Source organism: Culex quinquefasciatus, chromosome 3 (assembly GCF_015732765.1).
Source record: "Culex quinquefasciatus strain JHB chromosome 3, VPISU_Cqui_1.0_pri_paternal, whole genome shotgun sequence".
In the NCBI taxonomy this organism is placed as follows: domain Eukaryota; kingdom Metazoa; phylum Arthropoda; class Insecta; order Diptera; family Culicidae; genus Culex; species Culex quinquefasciatus.
This window is the reverse complement of record NC_051863.1, coordinates 155,585,222-155,610,576: the sequence shown is the minus strand read 5'-3', so window position 1 is coordinate 155,610,576 and position 25,355 is coordinate 155,585,222. Positions and strand designations below refer to the sequence as shown.

Below are 25,355 nucleotides of genomic sequence, written 5' to 3'. Positions count from 1 at the left end.
CATTTTGTGGCGGTTCGAGTTACTTTGTTCGCTATGTATGGTTTCTGTAATAAGTCCTCCACTGTGTGTTTCTAACCATAAATTAATAATTAATAGTTCCCCCTGAAGAAGGCACCAATCAGCGCCGAAACGTAGGACAGCATAAACAGCGTTTCACTATGCCCAGACTGAGTAGCCGATCAAAACTTAAAATGAAAATATAATCACTTTATGTAAAACGCTTCTACAAACAACACAAAAAAAACCCGTTTTTTTATTGATACCTTCTTAAACAAGATTTGAATGTTTTTTCTAAAAAAAAAAGATGGCCGCCAAATGGCCGATCCGGAATGATGCCTATCAGGGCCTTAAGATGACTTGTTAGCATTTATGTCTCCGAAATTTATAATTTTATTTATTTGTGCGGATTTCACTAAAATTTATTTTTGTGGACTGGATCGAGTTCAGGAAGCCCAAATCATACCTTGACAAAACTGAAGCGTGTACTGACATCATCTTCAAAAATGTCGAGTTGTAGATGAATCGGTCAATCTTGTCAATAGATCTCGATAAACTTGTGTGTTTTAAACTAATATGAATGTTCTTTCCAGCGAGAAGCTTTAATCGTGACCACTTCTCAAACAACTGCCTGTATTGAATCAACACCAGCTCGCTCCACATAGAACATTCAACCTCGCGGCAAGCAGTTCCACCCCGTCAGGATCTCGTCTCGTTAGATGAACCGCCACCAACTGGTTGTCGTCGTTGACTTGAGAAGTAGCGGCGGAAGCAGCGCGGGGGCGCCCTCTCGATATATGCAAAAAAAAAAAACAATCACGGTTCGTGTCCAAAAGCAATATCGCTGCACTCTCAACGTCTCAACGCTCACGGGCCGCCGCGGGTCATTAATGTAGACTTCTGGAATGCAACACAGCAGCGAAGGGGGCTGCCGCACAGCGTGCAATCAGTAATGATACATCTTAAACGGATTATGTGTGCAGGCCGTCGACAATGTTCCGTGTGGGGTGGCAGGTTGGAACAGAGATACCCACCCGTGTGGATCGAATGTTTATTGGAACAATTAATCGCACCATGAAGCAGTCGGTCGGGGTAGAATTTAGGTCGATGGTAAGGGTACTACCGCGGTCCTGAACTAATGGGCCATTTGGAACGGTCGCTCGCGCGGGTTACGTGGGTAAGATCCTTGTGTAGTACGATGACGGTGGTGAAATAGTTGAGTTGGACTTAGGTATTCCATCAAGCTGGTTTCCTGGAGCAGAACTTATCCATTGGACGACTTAGATTTGATTACAATTGCGGACTTCAATATCATAGAACCAAATGTAATATTAGGGTTATTGAGTCTGTTCGAGATTTTATTATTGGGGGTAAGTACGAGTGCACTATTGTAAGTGAATTTCCAGAGATTCTACAGTGTTCAGCAGTTCTGTCAACCTGTCAATTCTGTCAACTTTTAAATCGAGTGATTCCAACAAACATTTGTTTTGTTTTTACTAGAAACGTCAACAAGACGAATGTAGGTTAGAATCACTATTCCTGTCAAAGCTACGAGTTCTGAAGTTGTCAGTGATGGCTAACGGATCACGTTAAGTGAGTTTGTAAGCCATTTCTTGCTCAGAACTCAACGCAAACAAATTACAACTATTTTGCGCATATTCAATTACTCCATTGCACAACCCCGAACCGCAACCAAGCAAAACATTGTAATAGATTTGTTGACTGTACAATATTTCCTCCTCCAGCAACCTTAACCACATGTACTCAACCCTTAAAGAACTAGAAGAGCGTGAGCATTTGACAACCGGTAAGCCCCCCCCCCCCCTCTTCCCGCCAAACCCAGTGTGAAGGTGTTCGATGTCACGATTTCCTATTATTTTATTACTGTCTACGCCGCGGAGCGCACAAGTTCTGGCGGGGGGTTCTACCCTCGTCAAGCCATTGCTGCTGCCGTTTGCAACCTTTGCCGATTCTGGAACTCGCTGACATAAGAGCGGGGGGCACACTCTGTGTATGCCTTCAAATGTCAAACCTGGGGCGCGAAACTTTGCGATTTCAATGGGTTGAGTCCCCCCTACTTTGATCGCGAGGTCCTCGAAAAACTGGTTTCGATTTGGAGCGCGCAGAGTCAATAGTAGCCGCTAGAGCGGTCGGAATGCTATTTGAACTATTTCCAGAGGTTCTGAGTGGTGAACTATTCGAAGCAGTGGGTCTTGAAGGTTGCCGGTGGTCAATACAATGGGTGACCCGTGACGGTGATCGGTGCGGCCTTGCGAAACAATGAGTGGAATTTATGGAAAACATGGTTTTCAGCAATTCTTAGAATTTGTTTATCTAGAGTTGAAATCATTCCAACACCATAAATAAATTCTGATTTTTGGTTCAATGAGTACTGATTGCTTACACGGAGAAAAAAGAGTTCCCAAAATCGTGAACAAGCGTTCATGAAAATGGGAACCTCGAACAAAGTGTTCAAATCCCATGGTACGATTTTGAAAAACGTACCATGAAATTCAAACACTTTGTTCGGGGTTTCCATTTTCATGAACGCTTGATTACGATTTTGGGAACTTTTTTTTTCTCCGTGTGCTCAGTATTTATGAAATCATCTAGATTTCGATTCTAAACCTTTTTCTAGACTTCTGGTTGAATACGATTGAATTGCTTGCCCTAAAAGTGACACATCAGAAACCTCTGCACGGAGAAAAATTAGTCCCAAAAATCGTGAACAAATATTCATGAAATTCTGAACCACGAACGAAGTGTTCAAATTATATGGTACGTATCATTCAATTTGAACACTTTTTTCGTGGTTCCGAATTTCATGAACACTTTTTCACTATTTTGGGAACTAATTTTTCTCCGTGTACATTTATAAAGCTTGTTCAAATATTATCTTCCAGACAAATAGAAACCTGCCTGCATGCGATTCACTGGCAAACACTAACCCTCTTGGGACATCAACAAAAGTGGAGACCGTCGACCAGTTCAGCTTCACAGCTCCTAACGGTTCAACGGAGTCTTACAAAAAAACAACTTTTCTTCAGGCTTTTCGTCCAAAAACCACCTCAAGCTCCCCCAAAAAACAAGCATTCAACTCTCCACCCAATCTAATTAGCAATTTCACGCCACGCGCGACTTTCAGTGGTTTTGGAAAAAAAAACCTCGCAAAGATGCCACTTTTGGGGCCAGCTTCAAAGAGGAAGAGCTCGCGCGTACAAAACCTGTCCAAATCTCGTGTGGCGTGCGCAGCGCGGAAAGTAGGTTTCTGTATCGGTGGCGATGGCCATTTCTGCAGGCCATTGCAGTTTCGCTGCAGCCTTTGAGGGGGCTGAAAGAAAAGCTCGAAACCGACCGGCAGATCTAGATTCCTTTTTTGGAGAAGACACGCTGGTTGGGTGATGGCTGCCGCTGGTGAGCACTAGGAATGGTTCCGGCGCGGCGCGGTGTGATTTTCTTGGGAAAATGGAGATGACATGCAAGAGATGGAAGGCTGGTGTTTGTCTTAGGAGGCAGGGAAGGTTGGAAGAGTTTGAAATGTTCAAAAATATTTTGATTTTTTAATGTTGTTATTTTGTTATTTTGTGAAATATTTTTCTCAGGATAAAAGGACAAAAAAATGCGATTTCATATATTTCTTCCATTATTCCTACACGGAGACAAAAGAGTTCCCAAAATCGTGAACAAGCGCTGACGAAAATGGGATGACGATTTCCAAAAACGTACCATGGGATTTGAACACTTTGTTCGTGGTTTCCATTTCCATGAACGCTTGTTCGCGATTTTGGGAACTCTTTTTTCTCCGCGTAAGGCTTATGCAAAAAAAATTCAAAGCTTTTGTCGCTCGTCTCTGAACGAGGTCGAGATGGGGGCAAAAAAAATATATTTAAAAATTGAAATAACAAGCCATAATTTCAAAATTTAAAAAAAATAAAAATTCGGTTTTATTTGTGAATAATCATTTTACAATGAGTTCATTTAGGTACACAACAGAGTTTTGGTGTTCCTTTCAGCTGTGATTTACATCGTAATTCAATCGAAAAAATATTACTTATAACTATGGAATATACAAGAGTAAGAAAAAGTTTTCAAAAAACTTACAGAAATATTTCAAAATTTTAATGAAAAAAAGTGCTAAAAATGCGTTTTACACTTATTCAGTTGTTTTGCAATCATTAGTTTAAAAAAAATGTAAGATTTGACGAAAACAAAAATTTTAGCAAAAAATAAAATTTTCGGTGCTAAACCAAAACTTTCAAATATTTAAATTATTTTTTCCCTAATTTAAATACTCTAAAAATTATTTTAAACGCAGGGGAATGCATTTTAAATTCATTTCATTTGATTGCACTTAAGTTTCCATTAAAATTTTGAAGTTAAAAAAATAGACCAAAACTGTAGAAAAAATTTCTACCAGCTTAATGATTCATTATAAACACAAAAACAAAAATAATAAAAAGTTACCAAACCAATGGCCCCTAAATTATAAAATCTGAATTTGAAATTTATTAGAAACATATTTAAATAGCACCTTGCTACACAGAAAAAAAGTTGAATTTTGGAATATTGAAAATTTGGTAGGTTGAATATAACCTCTTTATTTGTGTAATATTACATAAAAAATGTGTAAAAATGAGAACCTGATGAATATTCATCAAAAACTGATGAAAATTCATCATTTTCTGGGGTAAAATTTATCATTTATTTTGCCACAAAATCTGTTACCATTTCCTGATGAATATTACCATCATTTTTTTTCTGTGTAATGTAACTCACTTTCATATGTATTTTTTTTATTTGATGCATAATCAGCTTAATAGATTTTGGTATGATTAGAAACTGGGATAATTCATTAAATGGTACATACATTCAAGTAAATTCATGAATAGAAATTACTTGCCTGTACTGTATGAACTTTTTCTACTTGCACAATTTTTTGAAAAAAAAAATCACGTTTTTGCGACTGATCTTTTATTTTGACAAAATTCGGCTGCTGATAAAACAGTTAAAAATAAAATTACATCGGGATACTTGTAAATATATATAAATTTACATAATTTTATGTGTAATGTTACGGTTTTTACACTTGAGGATTTTTTTTCAATCCAAATTTTCGATAATATTCAACAAGTATATTTTTCAAAAGTCCAAAATTAAATTTGGTTTTCCTTTAAAGTATATTTACACTTTCCCTTCCAGTTAAAAATGGTAATTTATTACATAATAGAAATTACTTGTGACTGGATTGAATAAATTGGTTGAAATTTCAATGGTTATAAGTTAACATGAGATCTCAATGTTGGAAGGGAACAACAATTGGCTTGGTTGAAAATTAGGGTGGTTCACGATTTGAGTGTTTTTCACAGTCTAACTTTTCAGGATTTTTTTTGGGAATTTTGAAAAAAAACATGCCAAATCTTAAGTGACTAATGCATTCTTGCACTAAAAACGTTTAAAATTCTTAGAAGTATTATCCTCTAAACTCAAGATATCTTAATTTGAAAATGTTTAATTTTCATCGGAAAAGTGTAAGGGACCACCCTCACGAAACTCGAAAATTGACCAGCCTTATGTTTTTTTTTCCATGTGATTTGGCCCGCTGTCTCAGAGTTGAGCCAAAAAGTCAAATTATCGATGTTTGGTAATATATTTGGTATCGGTGATAATTTTTTATGATTTTTGGGAATATTATTATATGTGATTTAAAAGGATTCCACTAATAGCGTCAAAAACTATAACCGATAAAGATGCATTTAAGACTGGCTCGTCGTTATATGGAAAATTCGAAAAATGATAATGTCAAATCAGAAAAAATTGATGTCTTTTGGGCCTCAAAATAAACCCCCCTCCTGTGAAAAGATACAACGTTCTCCAAACTGGTCTAAAACGTGTTTTTTGCTCGGAAATCGAGTTTTAGACCAGTTTTGAGTGCGCTGTATCTTTTGACAGGTGCAAGATAGCACAAAACTTTCTTCGGGAAAGTTTTAGAGAATTTACTGAATTTTTACGCTATTGTGTTGGTTTGAAAAATTTAGTGAAAAATAAAAATGATAAAAATCAAAATGTAATAAAGAGGATTTCTCCATACTGATTCCCATACAACGCAACCAATCGCTCCTACATTTTAGGGGGTTGTTTAGAGGCCATAAAGCAACCGAAAAACATGTTTTGAAAAATTGGCCGACTTGAGCCATCCTAGTGCATGTGTCCTAAATGGTTTGCTAATTAGTTTTTCTCTTGAAAACAAAATTTGGCACAATGACATTAATTTTTTTTTTGTTGGACCCTTAAATTTATTGCGAATTTTTAGTGAAAATAACTTGGTCGCTAAAAAAATATAAAGATAACTCATTAATTTTCAGGATTCTGCATGAAATTTACAGTTAACCTTCCAACCCCCAAAAAGGGAAGTTTGCATGAAGTTCTGCCTCTTCCTTATGCTTGGAAATGGGAGAAAAAAAAACAATCTCAGGAGAAACCCACCAAAAATACTGAATTTCTCTTTTAATTTTCAGGTAATTTCCTATTTTTAAGAACAGGATTTTCTTAACTTTTTTGCATCATTATTTTAAAATGTTTAGGCAAATAGAAGGCAAAATAGAACATTAAATTTTAAATAACTTCAAACAAAAATTGTGTTTAAACTTTAACTTATTTGTTAGCAAACTGAAAAAAAAAACATTATACAGTGCCGTCCTGTTTTAAGCCATTTGCTTCCCGATTTTGGCATAAAAAAATAGAAAAATAGGTAAATTTAAAATTTCATGAATTGGAAAAATCATCACGTAAATCAATTATAAATTCACATCAAAATTAGATTTTTTCGTGTTGTTTATTTTGAGATTGATTCAATTAACAGTTTCTAGATTCAGTATTTTCAATGGAAAAACAAACTTTGTAAAGGAAACTCAGCAAAGTTCTTAAAATTAAAAGATATTTTCAAAAACTCATTCAACATTTTAAGAGATGTAATTTTTGAAAATAAAACGAGTTTAAGAAAAAAAAAACTTAAGAAATGTTAGATACTTGTTAATAAGCTTAAAGTTGTGTTTCGTTAGTTTTGAAAGTTTAAGTTGTTGTAAAATTAATCACAACTATTTCCAATAAATTTAAAATTTCCTTATCCAAAACGATATACAGCCATAATAATTACCATCGGTCAGGGCTTAAAGAAGTTTGGAAGGATGTTTGCAAAGACATTTCAAATGATTTATTGGATTTGCGTTTTCAAAATTTGTAAATTTGTTTTTTGTATCCAAACTTTTTGTTAGTAAATATAAATATATTTGATAATTTAAGAAAAAGTTTACACCATGCCACTTTAAAATTTTCCCAACCAAGATTCGCCACCCTGGCCTCTCCCAACCTTGTTTCCCAGGTGGGTTCAGGTGCAACACCACCACCACATTACATAACCTATTTAGTTGTCATTCTCACTGGCAGCACTGCAGTTCAATGGGATCACCGCGAGACAGCCCAACACCGCCGTCGCCGACTTTTTGCACCTGGTTAGGTTAGAGGGCTGATTTAGGGCTTTTTGCGCCAAGGGTCTTGTGAACAAGAAAAAGAGGCAAGAAACGGTGGTTGCAGAAAATTTTCACGCAGATTTCGCTCCGCGAGTGGGTGGCACTACATTTGCAGGTAGTTTTTCCTAGTCACTGCGCTTAAGGTGGTGGCAGCGATTATTTAATTCGCTTTTTTGTAGCGTTTTTTTGTTGGTTGGTAGGACTGACTAGTCGATTTGGTGCAGTATGGCACTGAGTGCGCGACTGGTAATAATGGGTTCAGTCAGAAGCACCAAGGTGGACTCCTCGATATCTAACTTGTGGTGTGGAGCATAGATTTATAGAATAAGACCTCTGAATAAATTACAAATAATTTTTATTCAAGTTTTCTGTAAAAAAAACATTTTGTTTTTTAAGTTAAAATATTTTTAAACGTTTTCAAAAAAAATTTACATCTTTTTGTCTGTGCCTGTAAGGTACATTATAATCACACGTTTCCAATTCGCGTTGCACACTGTCGCAACTGTGGTACCACCCTGCCCGGGCCAAGAAGGTGGTTTATGTTGGAAAACTATGTTGTGCGATAGTGTGGGTGAAATGTGGGGTGCGAAATCGAGCCCGATAACAATCACACGTGGTTGGCGTGTGTGAGAGCCGGTTTTTTTCCTCTTCTTCTGGGAACCCCAGTTTCACCTGGGACTGTGGGTGTTCTAGTTTTTTGTGTTGGTCGCGACTTTTTGCATTTAAGTAGCAGTTAATTGCAGTTGCAAGAAAACTTGGTTGAAAGTTGCTTTGGGAAAGGCCGATATTCGCTTTTTTTGTTTAACATGTTTGCCACATCGAAATTTACAAACGTAAGCCTAAGCTTATCAGGCTTGCCCCCTTTCAAGTTAACATTAACTACTTAAAACCTCCCCCCGCTTAATCGCACGTGTTTCACCACACGCACACCGAAATCGCACATCATTACCCGATCATTAGTCACAAATTTGAAAATACACTGAAACCTACCCGCAGCCGTCACCCCGAGTACCCCGGCGTCTAATGACCGTCGTAATTCGATGACTTTCAAGAAATAACAACCCCGCGGCATCAAGATCGATCCAATCTGCGATGCGAGTGTCACTTGACGTGAGTTTGGCAGTTGATCATCATCATCGGCCGAGGGGGGTCCTAATGCTATGTTTGGACTGAGAGAGAGACCTCTAGGGTTATGTAACCTGGGCTGTTGGATTGATTTCTGCTTATAGGACAGATTATGGTGATGATGGACGGGGGTCCAAAAATTAATTAAAAAGGCGTTTGCCGTGGACAGCTATTAGAGGTTAGGTTTGCAGGGTTTGGAGAGCTAATGGCTAGATGATCACTTTTTGGAGAGTTTGGAAATGAGCATTTTAAAAGATTAAAAAAATATATTTTGGACATTTTTTTAAAACGTTCAAAACTAGTTTTACCGATGGTTATTTAATAAACAAATCGTTTGTTTCAAACAATTTATTTAAAGAATTTCATCCTTGAAAAAAATAATTTATGAATTAAAGAACATCATATATTTTCTATCAACAAATTATTTGAGGGTGAATGCTTTCTGAAAATTATTTGCTATTATTAGCTCCCAAAGCATAAATGAAGTTAATTTAAAATAAAACTTTCTCTGAAATTTATTAAACTTATATGTTTACGTCGCCGACCCCCTCCCTCTTCGAAATCAGTCCGAAAAATTAGGGGGCAAAAAATTATTTTTTTCAAAAAACATCAAAATTCCAATGAAAATAGAAGTCTAATCATCTCAGAACAATTTAAAATGCTTATTTTCTGCATTGATAATCATAGTAAGCATGTTTTGGCTCTTTTAAAAATATTTTGAACTTTTATGAAATTACAATGCACAGCACCGCAAAAACTGTGTTTTTACGCAAAAATATTATTTTTGTTAATACTTTAAAATTTTGGAAATGAATGATTTCAAAACAACTGGGCTGGTGAAAAAAAACGCTTTTAAACACTTTTTTCATTCAAATGTTGACACTGTGGCTTGTAATTTAATTTTTTTTAAAATTAAGTGGAACTTTCAATTTTTTCAAAGCAGAATTTTTCAAATTTTCCTAAAGCAGAATTTCTGTGATTGCATAATGATTGAAAATGATTTGGTAATATAAAATGTTAACACTTTGGAACAAAAATACGGTCAAATTGCTTAAAAAAGCATTTTTCTTTGTCGAGTTTAAGGTTGGCTTAGGTCAGTGATTTTTTTTTCAAGGTTGTGCCCCCCCCCCTCCCCTACATTTTTTTCATAAAATTATTTCAATAAGATCCTATTCGGTACTGGGACCTGTTTAGAACCTGGTAATTACATTTTTCTAAAAGCTAAGAGCTAAATCAGGCCTGTCCAACCTTTTTGGGTCAATTTTCACATTTTTGATCGTCAAAATTACAATTGCCCATTTTTAATGGTTTATTTGATGGAATAGGTTCTCAGATGACCAGTGAACATAATTTTGACAAAAGTTTGAGAAAATATTTTTGCATGTCGTTTTATGTAATTTTTAAGTGAAAAATTGGTCAGGCCCGCGGGCCGGATTGATTTTTGACAAAAAATGCAGATAAAATCGACTTGTTTGAATATTTTTTCAAACTTTTTGAAAAGTTATGTTCACTGGTCATCTGAGAACCGATTCCATCAAATAAATTATGAAAAAATAGGCAATTGTAATTTTAACGATCAAAAATGTGAAAATTGAGCCGAAAAGGTTGGGCAGGCCTGAGCTTAACAAAAGACATGAGGCCGTTGCAAATATTTTTCAAAGCTCATTTTTTCAAAAAACTTAAAAATTTTAAGGGAAATATAAGTCTTACCAACTAAAAACAATTAGAGATGCACTTTCCTGCGCTTAAAATCATGTTTAGCATGTCTGGATTTATAAAAAAATATTTCCAATTTTTGTGAAATATCAATGTATGGCACCGCAAATTTTTTTTTTCGGGGAAAAAAAATCTCTTCAATACTTGGATATTTTAAAAAACCAATGATTGCAAAACAACTGGGCAGATGTAAAATGCACTTTCAAACACGTTTTTCGTTCAAATGTTAAGACCATGGCTTGTTGTTTAAATGTTCATATTTTTTTTAGAAAATGAGATTTGAAATATAAATTATAGTTTTGACTTTTCACAAAATCGGTGTAAAAATCAAAATTTTTAGTGGAATAGCAATCCAACCCTTTAAATTATAGTATTTTTCCATAAAATAAAATACTGAACACAGCTTAAAATTCTAAAAGTTTTACACACATTTCAATCAAATGTTTGTTTGAATCTGATCAAATTTTCAAATTTTTAGAGGGTTTAAAACATTATTCAGCCTTAGTAACAAACATTTTCTCTACAAATTTTCTTATGCAATTTTTGAGCAGAGCATTTTCCGTTTGGGTTGAAAAACTTGAAATTTGATTTCGAGTTAAAACATATTTTGCCATCAATTCAATCGATTTTTTCAGGTAGTTGAGACCAAGCTTTTATTTCAGTATTTCAATAAATTCATTTCAAATATTTTTTATGTGGGCCAAAAATAAGAGGAAACACAAAAAATATATTTTTTCAAATTTTATCGACAAAATTTCTAAAACATTTAACTGAAACATTGTAAAATGCATTGTTTGCATTAAATAAATAACAAAAAATTGCATGCATGAGTATAATTATTTTAACATTAATGATTCATAATTCGATAATTATTTTACATTATTACAGTAATTACAGTTTTTACAAAACATGCTAAAATAATTTTCTGTTTTTTTTTGGTTTGCTTTAGGTTTATATCTCTTGTTTAAGCTTTTTTATTAACCAATTATTTTTCATACGTTTTTGAGAGTGTTGCTGAATGGCGCTAGATTTTCTTTTTATTGTGAAATAAACAGTTTTTAGCGATCACTGCCAATCACAAATATCTTATATTTTAGATTTACAGAGATTTCTTGATTGATGATCCTTTGTAAAGTCTCTCATGTTTAAATAATATCCAAGATTTTATTCATGTTACATCATTGAGGAATAGTTTCAGCTTCATCTACATTTTTGTCTCTCACGAATCAGTTCATTTCGTTTTCCCATCATTCAAATCACTTGCCCACTGTACCACCTTGCTCACAATTCCCAAATCACTTCATCCTGCAGACTCGATCGGATCGCTCACCTGTAGGAGAGATTCGCCGGGACGACGTCACCGACGGGGCCAGCGGTGGCTGACCCACTCGCACTGCATCAACCTGGAACGCGGCCATGGCCACCATCACTACAACGGCACCAAGTGCCCTCATCTTTGCACTATTTCGCCAGTCTATGGCCACCATCATGTTTCCTGCGTAGCGTTGTGCTTCCTCAGAAATCACACTTGATCACAACCAAGATCCCGATCAGATCACTTCTGAAATCACTACCGTAACACTCGCACTTGAAACCTCGAAAAAAAATCTTCAACGACCTTCCGCCGTTACACACCGCGACAATCCACTGGGACGGAATGTCCACGCAACAACGCAACACTGCTCCGGAGGTTGGACAATCCACGCGTAACCACGAACCACCACGAGTTGTTACCCCTCGGAAGGTACCAAAGGCAATGAACAGCGACCCGCTAGTCCGGCTTGGATCAAGCTCTCGTACTCCGCTCGAACCACACGGGTAAGAGGTGGGGAGACCTCGGCGAACGACTCGCAACTTGGAGTCCTCCACAGTCCAGTTTAGTCAAAGTCGCAATTTCCTCGCCGCTGCAGCAAGCGCATTTCTTGCAGAACTTTCAGCAAAACAACGCCGGGACTCCTGGATCAATTCGGGAATTCCTGGACCTTCGGGGGGAGCACCTCGGTGACCACAACCACAGAATCGGTAACGGGCGACGACACTCACACGCGATCCACCGTGCCTCTGTGCTCAGACTGAATTCGCGATCGAGCCCGCAATCACTATATAAAACCTTTCTCTGTACCTGGCAACTTCGGTTGCGGATCGGCTGGGTCTCAACGGTCGATCGCGGGGCTCCCCCGTGCGCGCGCGTTACCCGCGATCGGTGGGCTCGGCGGCGGCGGCAGCAGTGGCTCTCCGATGTAACGCTGTGAATGGAAAGAGAGGTGGAGAGGAAGAGAGAGAGAATGAAGGTGAGAGTGCATTACGCTTTATGAATTGAAATTAGTTAATTTCATGAATTTTTAAATTTATTAATTCCGCTAATAACGTCAAGATTAAGATCAAACAATTTTTATTTCATAGCAGAATATACTATGAAATTGAGTCTGCGTAGCATTCCCATTGTCATTTGGCATTATTAGCTTTTTATACAATTTTGTGAGTATTCCATAATCCGTATCAAGAGAAGGTATTTTCTGATCGATTTGGTGTTCTCGGCAAAGTTGCAGCACGGTGCTCAAAATACCGTTATTATGAAAAAAATATGCACTCCGAGATTTTGGGGTCTATCGATTCCTTACACCATAGCGCATCTCTGTGCAAAAAATAAAAACATTCGCTGATGTAGTTTTCTAGATGCAGCCCTCCTAAGATGTTACATCCGATTTTTAATAAGAAAACCAAAACAATCAATACAATTTCAGCACTTCAAAGAATATGCATTTCGAGATAAAGGTGTTTTTTGCTTCATATGATTGTCAAGTATCTCTGGGCCAAGTTTCAGAAGGTTTGCTGATGTAGTTCTCGAGATACAGCCATTTTAAAATGTTATTTCCGATTTTTTCAAAGAAAATCAATGAAATCAATATAATTTCAGCGCTTTAAAGAATATGCATTTCGAGATAATGATGTTTTTTGCTTCATATGACTGTCAAGTAAATCTGGGCCAAGTATCAGAAGGTTTGCTGTTGTAGTTTTCAAGATACAGCCATTTTAAAATGTTATTTCCGATTTTTTCAAAAAAATCCATGAAATCAATTTAATTTCAGAATTTTAAAGAATATGCATTTCAAGATAATGATGTTTTTTGCTTCATATGACTGTCAAGTATCTCTGGGCCAAGTATCAGAAGGTTTGCTGATGTAGTTCTCAAGATACAGCCATTTTAAAATGTTATTTTGCTTCATATGTTTTTTGCGGTTTTATCCCTTATTCCCGAATCGCACTTTCCCGAATCCCATATCCCCGAAAATCATTTCCCCGAAAATTCCACATTCCCGAAAATCATTTCCCCGAAAATGCCATTTCCCCGAAAATCATTTTCCCGAAATTTCCATATCCCCGAAAATCATTTTCCAGAAATTTCCACATCCCCGCAAATCATTTTCCCGAAAATTCCATATCCCCGAATGTCATTTACCTGAATGGCCATTTTACCGGATTTTCGTTTTCCCGATTTTACATATACCCGAATGGTTATTTCACCGAAAGTTGCATTTTCCCGAATGATATTAACTTAGATATAAACTAAATTGTTTTTTAGGGATATTTTTACAAAAGTATGACCTTATTTTAAATTCTCCTACGTGTGTTTTTAAATATGAAAAAAAAATAAATAAAAAACAAATAACCGTAGAAGGCCGTTCATAAACCACACGGAAACTTCAAGAAAGCGGGGTTTTGAGATCATCAACGTTTAATAAAAAAGATTTCTTTGTATGGGCAATTTTCAGCTAAGCACATTTCCAAAACGGTATCCACGTGGTAAGGATTGCACAGCAACGATATCTGTAAGCGACGACTCGAAACGCAGGAATCAGTTTTTTCTAGATTTTATTTAAAATCTAAATAGTTGATTATTGAATTACAAAATGCATTTTTTTTTTAATATTTTATCACCGCCATTTTGGGTTTTAAATTACTAAATCACTTTAAAGTAGTTTAGGGGTTATTACCCGAAGTGAACTTTTGACAAGGCCTTTAGATAACCGAGTCTGGACTGTATTTTGATTTTCAACTAAATGCAAAAAAGCGAAATGATCAATGTATCAAATCGACGCTGTCGTGCTATCTTGTCATTTGTCCCTTTTGACGTTCCGAGAAAAAAAGCGTGTAAGTGCTTGACCTTTAATAAACGAAAAATAGAGCACACTATGTAAACAATAACAAACACTTTTAATTTGGTTGACCATTCTGTGCATTGTCCTGAAAGTTGTTTGAATTTGGTTGCTGAGGTCCCGAGTTATAATTACAAACGTTCACGGTAGTCGGACATGTACGTGTGTCAAACGCATTCTAATCTGAAACCTCTTTGGCCAGTTGTCGCACTTACAGCAATTTTCAGAGTGTGTCAAGTTAGCACGAGACGACATTTTTCGGTTTTTATTGAATATCTCAGAATTGAAATCAAATTTTGGGTATCTATGTAGGTCAAAAGATGAGGCATTGTGAGCTGCACAAAATGGCTTTCTTAATTCAATTTAGCCCAAAATCGACGTACGACAAGTTAGCTCGACTGCGACGAAATGAGAAAAATAGACAAATGTATTAAGCGGCACGCAGCTATTTAGATTTGTTCATTAGAAATATGTACCTGCTCAAGATGTTCTCCTTCTCTACATCATTTGTCATAGTCGGAGTTATTGTTGGATTGGGCGAAGTCAGTTCTTTTTGAAAGGCAGTTGGAGTAACAAAATCTCAGAGTCCGGAATTCGAATCCTTTAACTTCATAGACTTGGAAAATATTCAAAATTTAAATGAAGCTCGGAAAAAAAATCTCGGAATTTTATGAACGTTCAATTGTGAACATGATACTTCTTTGATCGCCACTTCCCCGAATCTGGTCAGGCGCGCGGTTCTGGACAACGGGCATACCCACCTGACCGGGTTCGGGGAAGTGGCATTCGGGGAAATGGTCTTTTGAGGATATGGTCATTCGGGAAAATGATTTTCGGGGATGTGGAAAATTAGGGGAAGTGGCCATTCGGGAAAATGGTTTTTAGGGGAAGTCGCCATTCGGGGATGTGGCCATTCGGGGAAAAGGATTGTTCGGGGAAATGATTTTCGGGTAAATGGCGTTTCGGGAAAGTGTCTTTTCGGAGATGTGGCATTCGGGGAAATGTCTTTTCGGGAATGTGGGTTTCGGGGAAATGTCATAGATTCGTTTTTTACTTCATATAACTGTCAAGTAACTCTGGGCCAAGTTTCAGAAAGTTTGCTGATGTAGTTCTCGAGATACAGCCATTTTAAAATGTTATTTCCGATTTTTTCAAAGAAAATCAATGTAATCAATACAATTTCAGCACTTTAAAGAATATGCATTTCGAGATAAAGGTGTTTTTTGCTTCATATGACTGTCAAGTATATCTGGGCCAAGTTTTAGATGGTTTGCTGATGAAGTTCTCGAGATACAGCCATTTTAAAATGTTTTTTTCCGATTTTTTTTAAAGAAAATCCATGAAATCAATTTAATTTCAGAATTTTAAAGAATATGCATTTCAAGATAATGATGTTTTTTGCTTCATATGATTGTCAAGTATCTCTGGGCCAAGTATCAGAAGGTTTGCTGATGTAGTTCTCGAGATACAGCCATTTTAAAATGTTATTTCCGATTTTTTCAAAGAAAATCAATGAAATCAATACAATTTCAGCGCTTTAAAGAATATGCATTTCGAGATAAAGGTGTTTTTTGCTTCATATGACTGTCAAGTATATCTGGGCCAAGTATCAGAAGGTTTGCTGATGTAGTTTTCAAGATACAGCCATTTTAAAATGTTATTTCCGATTTTTTCAAAGAAAATCCATGAAATCAATTCAATTTCAGAATTTTAAAGAATATGCATTTCAAGATAATGATGTTTTTTGCTTCATATGACTGTCAAGTAACTCTGGGCCAAGTTTCAGAAGGTTTGCTGATGTAGTTATCGAGATACAGCCATTTTAAAATGTTCTTTCCAATTTTTCGGAAATAACATTTAAAATGGCTGTATCTCGAGAACTACATCAGCAAACCTTCTGAAACTTGGCCCAGAGATACTTGACAGTCGTATGAAGCAAAAAACACCTTTATCTCGAAATGCATATTCTTTAAAGTGCTGAAATTGTATTGATTTCATTGATTTTCTTTGAAAAAATCGGAAATAACATTTTAAAATGGCTGTATCTCCAAAACTACATCAGCAAACTTTCTGAAACTTGGCCCAGAGATACTTGACAGTCATATGAAGCAAACACCTCTCGAAATGCATATTCTAATGTGCTGAAATTGTATTAATTTTATGGATTTTCTTTGAAAAAATCGTACAAAACATCTCGAAACTACTGAAACTTGGCCCAGAATTACTTGACGGTTATATGAAGCAAAAACATCATTATCTCGAAATGCATATTCTTTAAAATGCTGAAATTAAATTGATTTCATGGATTTTCTTTGAAAAATCGGTAATAACTTTTAAAATGGCTGTATCTCCGACTACATTAGCAAACCTTCTGAAACTTGGCCCAGAGATACTTGACAGTCATATGGCAAAAACCTTTATCTCGAAATGCATATTCTTTGAAGTGCTGAAATTGTATTGATGTTTTGGTTTTCTTATTAAAAATCGGATGTAACATCTTAAAAGGGCTGTATCTCGAGAACTACATCAGCGAATGTTTTTATTTTTTGCACAGAGATGCGCTATGGTGTAAGGTATCGATAGACCCCAAAATCTCGGAGTGCATATTTTTTTTCATAATAACGGTATTTTGAGCACCGTGTGCAGGTCATGAGAATGACATTGGAAACATAAAAGAAAAACCCCGCATTTTTTCCTTAAGTCGCATTTTTTTAATTTTAGTTTTTTGTAAGCATGTAGTCATAGTTCACTAAAAAGGCACCTTTTGTGCTAGAGTACAGTATGATGCAAATTTTTAAAGGGGAGCGATAAATTTTTTGGATTATTTTTTGGAATAAATTTACAAAATTGTCGAAAAATTTCAAAACACTTAAGATGTAATGTAAAATCTGCAATTGGCAATTACTCAGCACAGATTTTGATAAATTGCACAGTTTTCATGCAACAAACACATTTAGGTGAATTTTTTTAAACGTTCAGTTTTTTTGCAATTTCTTCGTGTTAAAAGCACCCCTGCAAAAATATGCTCGAAGTGCAAAGAATATGTACTTACTAAAAATTTCCCTTTTACTTTTGTTGATCTGGGACTGCTAGTCTGATGAGCCTGCATCCATCAACTTGCTATAACTCAGAAGCTATTGGATTGTTTTGTATTTGAATCAAAACCTTTTCAATTACAAATTTGATTTGCATTTAAAGCTGATTTTCGAATTTTGTTTGAAAATATTTAAGATATTTTCCAGTGCCAGATTTTTCACCATTCTTGCGCAAAATATGACTTTTGAGTCCCCTAAAAAAAATAAAAAAATAAAAAATTGTATAAAATATTTTAAAACGTATTTAGCGAATTAAACATAAAGTGATAAAAAATCACAATAATAATCGAGTTTTTTTTTTCTCTCTATTTTCTAATGATATCCTACATTTTGCCGAAAACGCTACATCGATAAGATACAGATTTTCGAACATGCTAAATTTGTTTGACCAGCCTGCAAAATTGTATGGAGCCTTGTATGGAAATACAATTAATGCAACATTGCTTCTTTTGACATAGGGAATGGTTAGGCAAAGTTTCATTCAAATTAAACAATAAAAAATGAAAAATCTTAAAAAATGCAAATTTTCTGAAAAAAATTGGCAATACTTTAAAAAAATTATAAAGTTAATATTTTCCTGATTTTTTTTAAACTTTTTCCGATCGATGGTTTTAATATTCAGAATTTGTTTAAAACTTAAAAAGTGTTTTTTTAGTTTATGTTCACATAAAAATTGTGTACCTTATTAACAATTTCAATAAAAAAATATTTTTTTTTATTTCAAACTTTTATTTCAGAGAGGGAAGACTCAACTTGAATAAAAAAACGTTGCTTAATCCACCTTTAGGTGGGTGGTGCCTTCCTTACATTCATAAAGTTACACAACAGAGCCTTAAAAAAGAGTATAAATAAGACTTATTTTTATCAAAATATCTGAGATCTGGCCTAAAAAGTGGTTATAACTTTTGATAGGGTTGTCAGATCTTCAACGTTTTAGGCTCATTGGAAAGGTCCTTTGATTACTTATACAAAGACAGGTCGTATGGTGGATCCGGACAACGTTTTCATCAAAATATTTGAGATCCGGCCTCCAAAAAGTGTATAAATAACACTTAAGTGCTCATAACTTTTGATAGGATTGTCAGATCTTCAATGTTTTGAGCTAGTTGGAAAGGTCTTTTAAATACCTTTTAAAAAAACGTATAGCATGACGGGTTTTCTTACAAAAACCACCCCTTTTATTCGAAATCGTTTATTCAGCATAACTTTTGAAGCACTTTTCTAAACTTCATAATATTAACTAGGGTCTTGTGGGACCCCAAGACGGATCGAATGAGATCAAAACGGTTGAAATCGGTTCAGCCAATCCGGAGATAATCGTGTGCATATTTTTCGGTGCACGGACTCACATCCAGACACACGCACAGACATTTGTTCAGAAGAATATGATTCTGAGTCGATAGGTATACGTGAAGGTGGGTCTACGAGGTCTAATAAAGAAGTTCATTTTTCGAGTGATTTTATAGCCTTTCCTCATTGCGGTGAGGAAGGCAAAAAGCATTGGCCAAATATCTGTAGTGATGATTTTCCCAAAATTTGCTAAATTTTTCTCACACAAACTTCAACGGTCACCCATCAACTTTAACCGATTTTGCTTAAAATTGGCTCAGATACCTATTCAAACCTAAGGAATCGAGCTTGGGGGTGTTCCTATTGTCCATTTTTTATGTCACCCTTGTGCACAGTGGTCCAGATGGTAAAAAGGTGGAAATCGAATTTTCCGAAAAATTCTGCTGTTTTGAATCTGAATGCAACTTTATGATTTTTCATGTTTTTTCCCGCTGAATCTGAATCTGTCCTCAACATTAACCCTAATGGTTAAAATATTGATTGTGGGTCATATTTTAGGATTCTATGAAAATATTGAAATAACCATATCATAACCCATACAATCTCAAACCATAACCAAACATCAATATTTTGAGAACTTTGATAAATTTGGAGGGCATGTTCAGAATAGGCAGGCAAAATAACATGAAAAAAAAAACAAAAAAGTAGGTTAATTTTCTAATTTCATAAGAATTTCTTTGATTTTTTTTTTCAACATTTGTAGTGCCATTTGTATATCTTTCGCATAAGAACTGTCTTGCGCTATTAAAGATGCTTGAGTTTGAATTTGCATCTTTATTAAGTCATAAAAAATTCCATAATCTTATTTTTGAAATCAACAAAGATTGACTTTTCCCAGAATACGTTCAAAAAGCCATTTTTTTATTAACTGCCCTCAGTTTTATTGTTAATTTGATTTTGGTTAACCGCGGTAGATTTTCTTGAAATAATTTGAACTGTCAACAATCCACCAAAGCATCTACCACTTTGATTACACAAAAAAACTGTGGTAGAAAAGCATCCACCGCGATCGACCGTGATTAATTTTTGACAGTTCGACGCCAACGAATTATTTTTAAAAAAATCCACCGCGGTTAACCAAAATCAAATTAACAATACAACTCTGATGTTTTTGATAAAAATTATCACAGAAGACGTAGATTTCATGCTCGGATTGTAGTGTCTTCAATAAAATAGCTTATATTTTCATGGTCAGCATTTCATGGCTAGATTTTCTTTATCCAGTCAAGTCACATATTTTTATACACTTTTATTCTCATATTAAGAGAAACAGTTTTTCATTTACAATTGATCAAATACACTATTGTTGGATAGTTTAAAAAATATCGAAAGCACATTCGAGAAATGATACAAATCCTTTTTTATGAAAAAAAGAATTTGTTTCTTTTTAATTTAGTCGATTGCGTTTAAAAATTTATGATTCTAGAAATGTTTATTCGTCTTGTTATCAATTTATACAATTTAAATTCTCAAGGGTGAAAAAACTTATTATGGAAATAAAACTCAAATAAAAAAGGTATACACCCCCTGATTACGAATTCCAGGGGCATTAAACGTTTAAAAACGTGTTTTAGAATAATTTGCATCCTGAAATTGTTATGATTTGAAAATTTGGTGAAAAACTTTATTGCATAACACATCGTCTCAAAATATGTTTTATTTTTATCATACTATTTTTTGTTTTGATTTTTTTATTGACGGAATAAATGGCACACAATTAGAACAATTACAAAAAAATGACTTAAGAAAATAACTATATTTATAATACTAACTGCCACTAATCGGAAGCGTTACGATTTGAGCGCTCTCCAACGCAACCTTCTCCAACGAGAGAGCACGATAATCAAGCCCCAATCGCTCTCGCGAGCTTCAACTAGCTTTCGTTACGAAGCGTTACGAAAATCGCCAGCTCACGTGCTCGCTCTCGCATTGCTCTTTTTTCTCGCAACGTCGCTCGCTCGCAACGCCAGGTTTGGGGCCCGGCCCCAAGTGGGGCACTCGACCAGTGACCCCTACCTCCACTGGTAATGCTCCGGCGAGACTTGGAGACCTCGTCGGCGGCAGGTACCGTATTGTTGTAGCTCTCTCACGAACGAGATCGAAAGTGAACTGTTTTATTATAGCGCGCGCGCGTTCTCTCCCTCTCCTCACTTTTCGCGTGCTCCTTGAGCCAGGTGTTGGCGGTGGCGGCGGCGGCGGTCGAAGGCTTGATCTTGTGGGGCTTGTTTGCTTTGGAGCAGAATCGAAGGGGGGGGGGGGGGGGGGAGGCAAGGGGCCGCTTCAATGGAGTAGTTTAGAGCTGTCGGATGACGATCGAATGGTGGTTGTGGTGTTCAGGTGCAGCATTAACAGTGGTAGACAATGAGAGAACACCCCTGCCGGCGCGGGTTTCTCGTACGTTACCCGCGCCGCGCGCTCCAAGTCGCGTGAAGCTTTGTCGGGCGCGAGTCCCGAGCGGTGGAAGATGGTGAAAAGTGTTTAAGAATTGTATCAAACAATTTTGTGAAAATTTATGACGATAAATTTGAAAACATTCACTCTAACATTCTTAAAAGAAATACACCGCAAACTATCTTAAATTTGGTATTATAAACACAGAAAAGAATCCGTCTATATATTGAGATATAATTCTTCAATATTTGAAATAAAACAGGTTCATGTGACTACTTATGTTAAGAACACGATCAATGTGATAAATTGGTCAGTCTCCGCCTACTTACAACTTTCTTTCCGTAAAATCACGATAACTCGTGATGAATAATGAAACCCCTAAATTTTAATATCAATTTTTATGTAATTGTCTACATTTTGTAAAAAATTGGCATACGCTAAAAAAAAAATACTCTGCAAAGTTACAAGAAACACGAAATTTTAAAATGAAAGCGTTGTTCTAATGAAAAATGACAATTCTGGTTGATTGCAGATTCCATCAAACCGACCCAAATGATTTTGACAAGTGTCTATGTCTAAACTTTGGACGATCGAATATTTTTTTCTTTTTCAATAAATATTTATTTCAAATCCATTTATTATTGAACGCGTGTGAATAATAAAATTTTGCTTCTTCCAGATATCCACGGATCTGTCATTTAAGACAGTGATCAATTCGAAGTAAATTATGCTTGAAAATAATTTTAGAGCTGTGGAGTCAGAGCCGGAGTCGGTGGAGCCGGGTCTTTTTGGGCACCTGGAGTCGGAGTCGTCGGAGTCGTCAATTTAGAAATCTGATTTTTCGATCAACTTTTTTTTGGGAATTTATTGCTTTTTTTAATACTTTTCTTAAAGTCACGATTTTTTAAACAGGTTGCATGTATAACTAATTTTGAAACATGAATCAAAAAAAATACACATTTTCTATGAATAAAGATTTTAGAATTTTACTAAAAATAGATTTTGACTCTGTATCAATAACACTTCAAACTGGATATTTTGATATCAATTCAACTAGACAAAAAATAATTCAGAATCAAACTTATTTACATTGAAAAATGTGGATTTTTTAAAGAATTTTTGATTAAATGTTATTTATGAACTCTTTTTTGCTTTAAAAATTAAAATCACTCGAAAAATGAATTTATTAATTTGACCTTCTAGACCAGGGGTGCTCAAAGTTTTTGTGTTGCGGGCCAAATTTAAAGTTTTCATGAGCTTGCGGGCCAAACCAATTTTTTTTTCAGTTAATGTTATCCATAATATCCGGGATTCGATTCGATCCCAGATGGTCCCGGTGGCATTTTTCGAGATGATATTTGTCTGATCACGCCTTCCGTCGGACGGGGAAGGAAATTTTGGCCCCGGTCTAACATAGAAGGTTAAGTCGATAGCTCAGTCCAGGTGGAGTCGCTGGTAGGCAGTTGGACTAACAATCCAAAGGTCGTCAGTTCGAATCCCGGGGTGGATGGAAGCTTAGGTGTAAAAAGAGGTTTGCAATTGCCTCAACCATCAAGCCTTCGGACACCTAGTTTCGAGTAGGAATCTCGCAATCGAGAAAACCAAGGCAATGCTGTAGAGCGAATAATTTGATTTTTTTGGTTATCCATAAGGTTTTCATTGCAATTTACATATCTCAATAACAGAGATGGATTAATCGCAAAAAAATCTATTTCCCTTGCGAACTTTCTTCACCCGCGAAAATTTTGCTTTGTTTATACACATTTCCCATCTACAAAAAGTGACAGATCATTTTTCAACGTGTAACGTTACACTTGCAAGTGTAGTTGTGGAAAAGATGTACCACCGAATAATCAAGATGATAAGATGATGAGAGCCATGCACCCTTCGGATTTTTTATCTCTTGATGAAAGTGGTTAAAGACAAACTTGTAGGAAATTGGACGGGCTTTCTGAAAAAAATACTCTGAAATAAAAATACACGCCACATCTATGAGATTTTTTGATTTTTAAGTCTAAAATTTTAATTTAAAGGTGATGTCACGATTTTTTTCGTTCAATTTTTTTGAAGAAATAGCCTAAAATGTTACCAAAAGACTGACGAAAAATGCAGGATGGTATGTCTCTCCTAAAAAATACAAAAATCATTTACTAAAACTGTTTTTTTTCGAAAAGTGGTCTAAACGTCAAAATTTTTAAAAACCAGTAGTGGGAATCGATTTTCCAGACAATTTTACATAAAAGTCTCTATATTGACCATTGTCCTATGTCCAATCCTTGGGAAGATACAGCGGTTTTAAAAATAAAAATGTTGAAAAAACGGGTTTATGTGGTTTTTGGCAATTTCTATACGACAGACTTATGAGAAATTGGACGAGCTTTCCGGTAAAAATATTTACGAGACTGAAAAACCAAGTCTGTCATATAGAAATTGCCAAAAACCACATAAAAACCCGTTTTTTCATTATTTTTATTTTTAAAACCGCTGTATCTTCCCAAGGATTGGACATAGGACAATGGTCAATATGGAGACTTTTACTGCCCACCAATGAAAAAACGGCTTATATCCACTTTTGGCAAAAACGAGATATTAGCACCAAATGGTAGAGGATGTTCCAAGGCATATTCTGAAACTTGAATTTCACTAAAATAGTGTCTAGATTTGGCTGCCGATTCAAAAAACAAAACGGCTAATATGCCACTCTTATGGGAAATTGCCTTGACAAAGATTTGGTGACTAACACTAAAACGCGTTTTTCTCGGAATACTTGATTTGGCATAATAGCCGAATTTTCAATTATGGGCAGTTTATGTAAAATTGTCTGGAAAATCGATCCCCACTACTGGTTTTTAAAAATTTTGACGTTTAGACCATTTTTCAAAAAAACAGTTTTAGTAAATGATTTTTTGTATTTTTTTAGGAGAGACATACCATCCTGCATTTTTTGTCAGTCTTTTGGCAACATTTTAGGCTATTTCCTCAAAAATTTTGAACGAAAAAAAATCGTAAAATCACCTTTAAATTCAAGTTTTAGACTTAAAAATCAAAAAATCTTATAGATGTATTTTATTTCAGGCAGTAATTTTTAAATTACAAAATAAAAAAATATATGTAAATACATTACGCCCTCCTCAAATGTTATTTTCGAGTACTATTGGCTCCATATACACAGAAAATGGCTCATATAGGACTAGGATAACATGTCTACAAAGTTTCATTGAAATCGGAGAGGGTCGGGTACAAAAGTACCAGAAATATTCCTGATTTGAGCTGGAATTGCTCACTTGTGTTTTCTTTTAAATTCTAATTATTATTTGCAAAACTTTTTTCAAAATGGGGGACACAAATTTGAAAAATTATACATTTTGGTCTGCCTGAATCAGATGTTTATCAATAAGATTCATAATCCAAATGACATGAGTTCCCGATGGGGAAAGTTTCTAAGTGCGACAAAAGTTTAAGGCCCAGTCTGTAAGAAAATAGTGAATTATAACTTTGAAATAAGTATGGGATACCTTTATTATCGTAATTTTTACAATTTTATGCTTTAGTCAATTTTGAAAATTTTATAACTTATTTTTAAAAATTGTTTGATGAAAATTTTGACGAAATTACATTATTTAACATTCAATTTTTAAAACGATAGATTTTTAAAAAAATCATTCAGGATTAAAACATGAATAAATCATAACTTTAATTACCTTTAAACATTTTTTTTCTTTTTTAAATATTTCAAAATGGGTCCGCGGGCCATACTTATGTCACCCCTGTCCTAGACCCACCTTCACGTATACATATCGACTCTGAATCATGCTCTGAGCAAATGTCTGTGTGGATGTGTGAATGTATGTGGACAAAAAATTATCACTCGATTATCTCTAGATTGGCTTTACGGATTTTAACCATTTTGGATTCATTCGATCCGTATTGGGGTCCCATTAGCCTCCATTCATTATCAGCAAATTTAGTTAAGTACTTCAAAAGTTTGGCAAACTAAT

The 25,355-nt window shown here is 35.3% G+C and overlaps 1 protein-coding gene across 1 annotated transcript in view; it reads right to left on the bottom strand.

The window, feature by feature from the left end:
* LOC6050573 (laccase-4) overlaps window positions 1–25,355 on the bottom strand; it is a 169,713-nt gene that overhangs the window by 121,653 nt on the left and 22,705 nt on the right. Inside the window, exons 2-3 of the mRNA XM_038261295.1 lie at window positions 12,559–12,610; window positions 11,695–11,859 (exon numbers count right to left, since the gene is read on the bottom strand). Coding sequence (XP_038117223.1) covers window positions 11,695–11,859; window positions 12,559–12,610 — 217 coding nt within the window. The remainder of the gene's footprint in view (window positions 1–11,694; window positions 11,860–12,558; window positions 12,611–25,355) is intronic.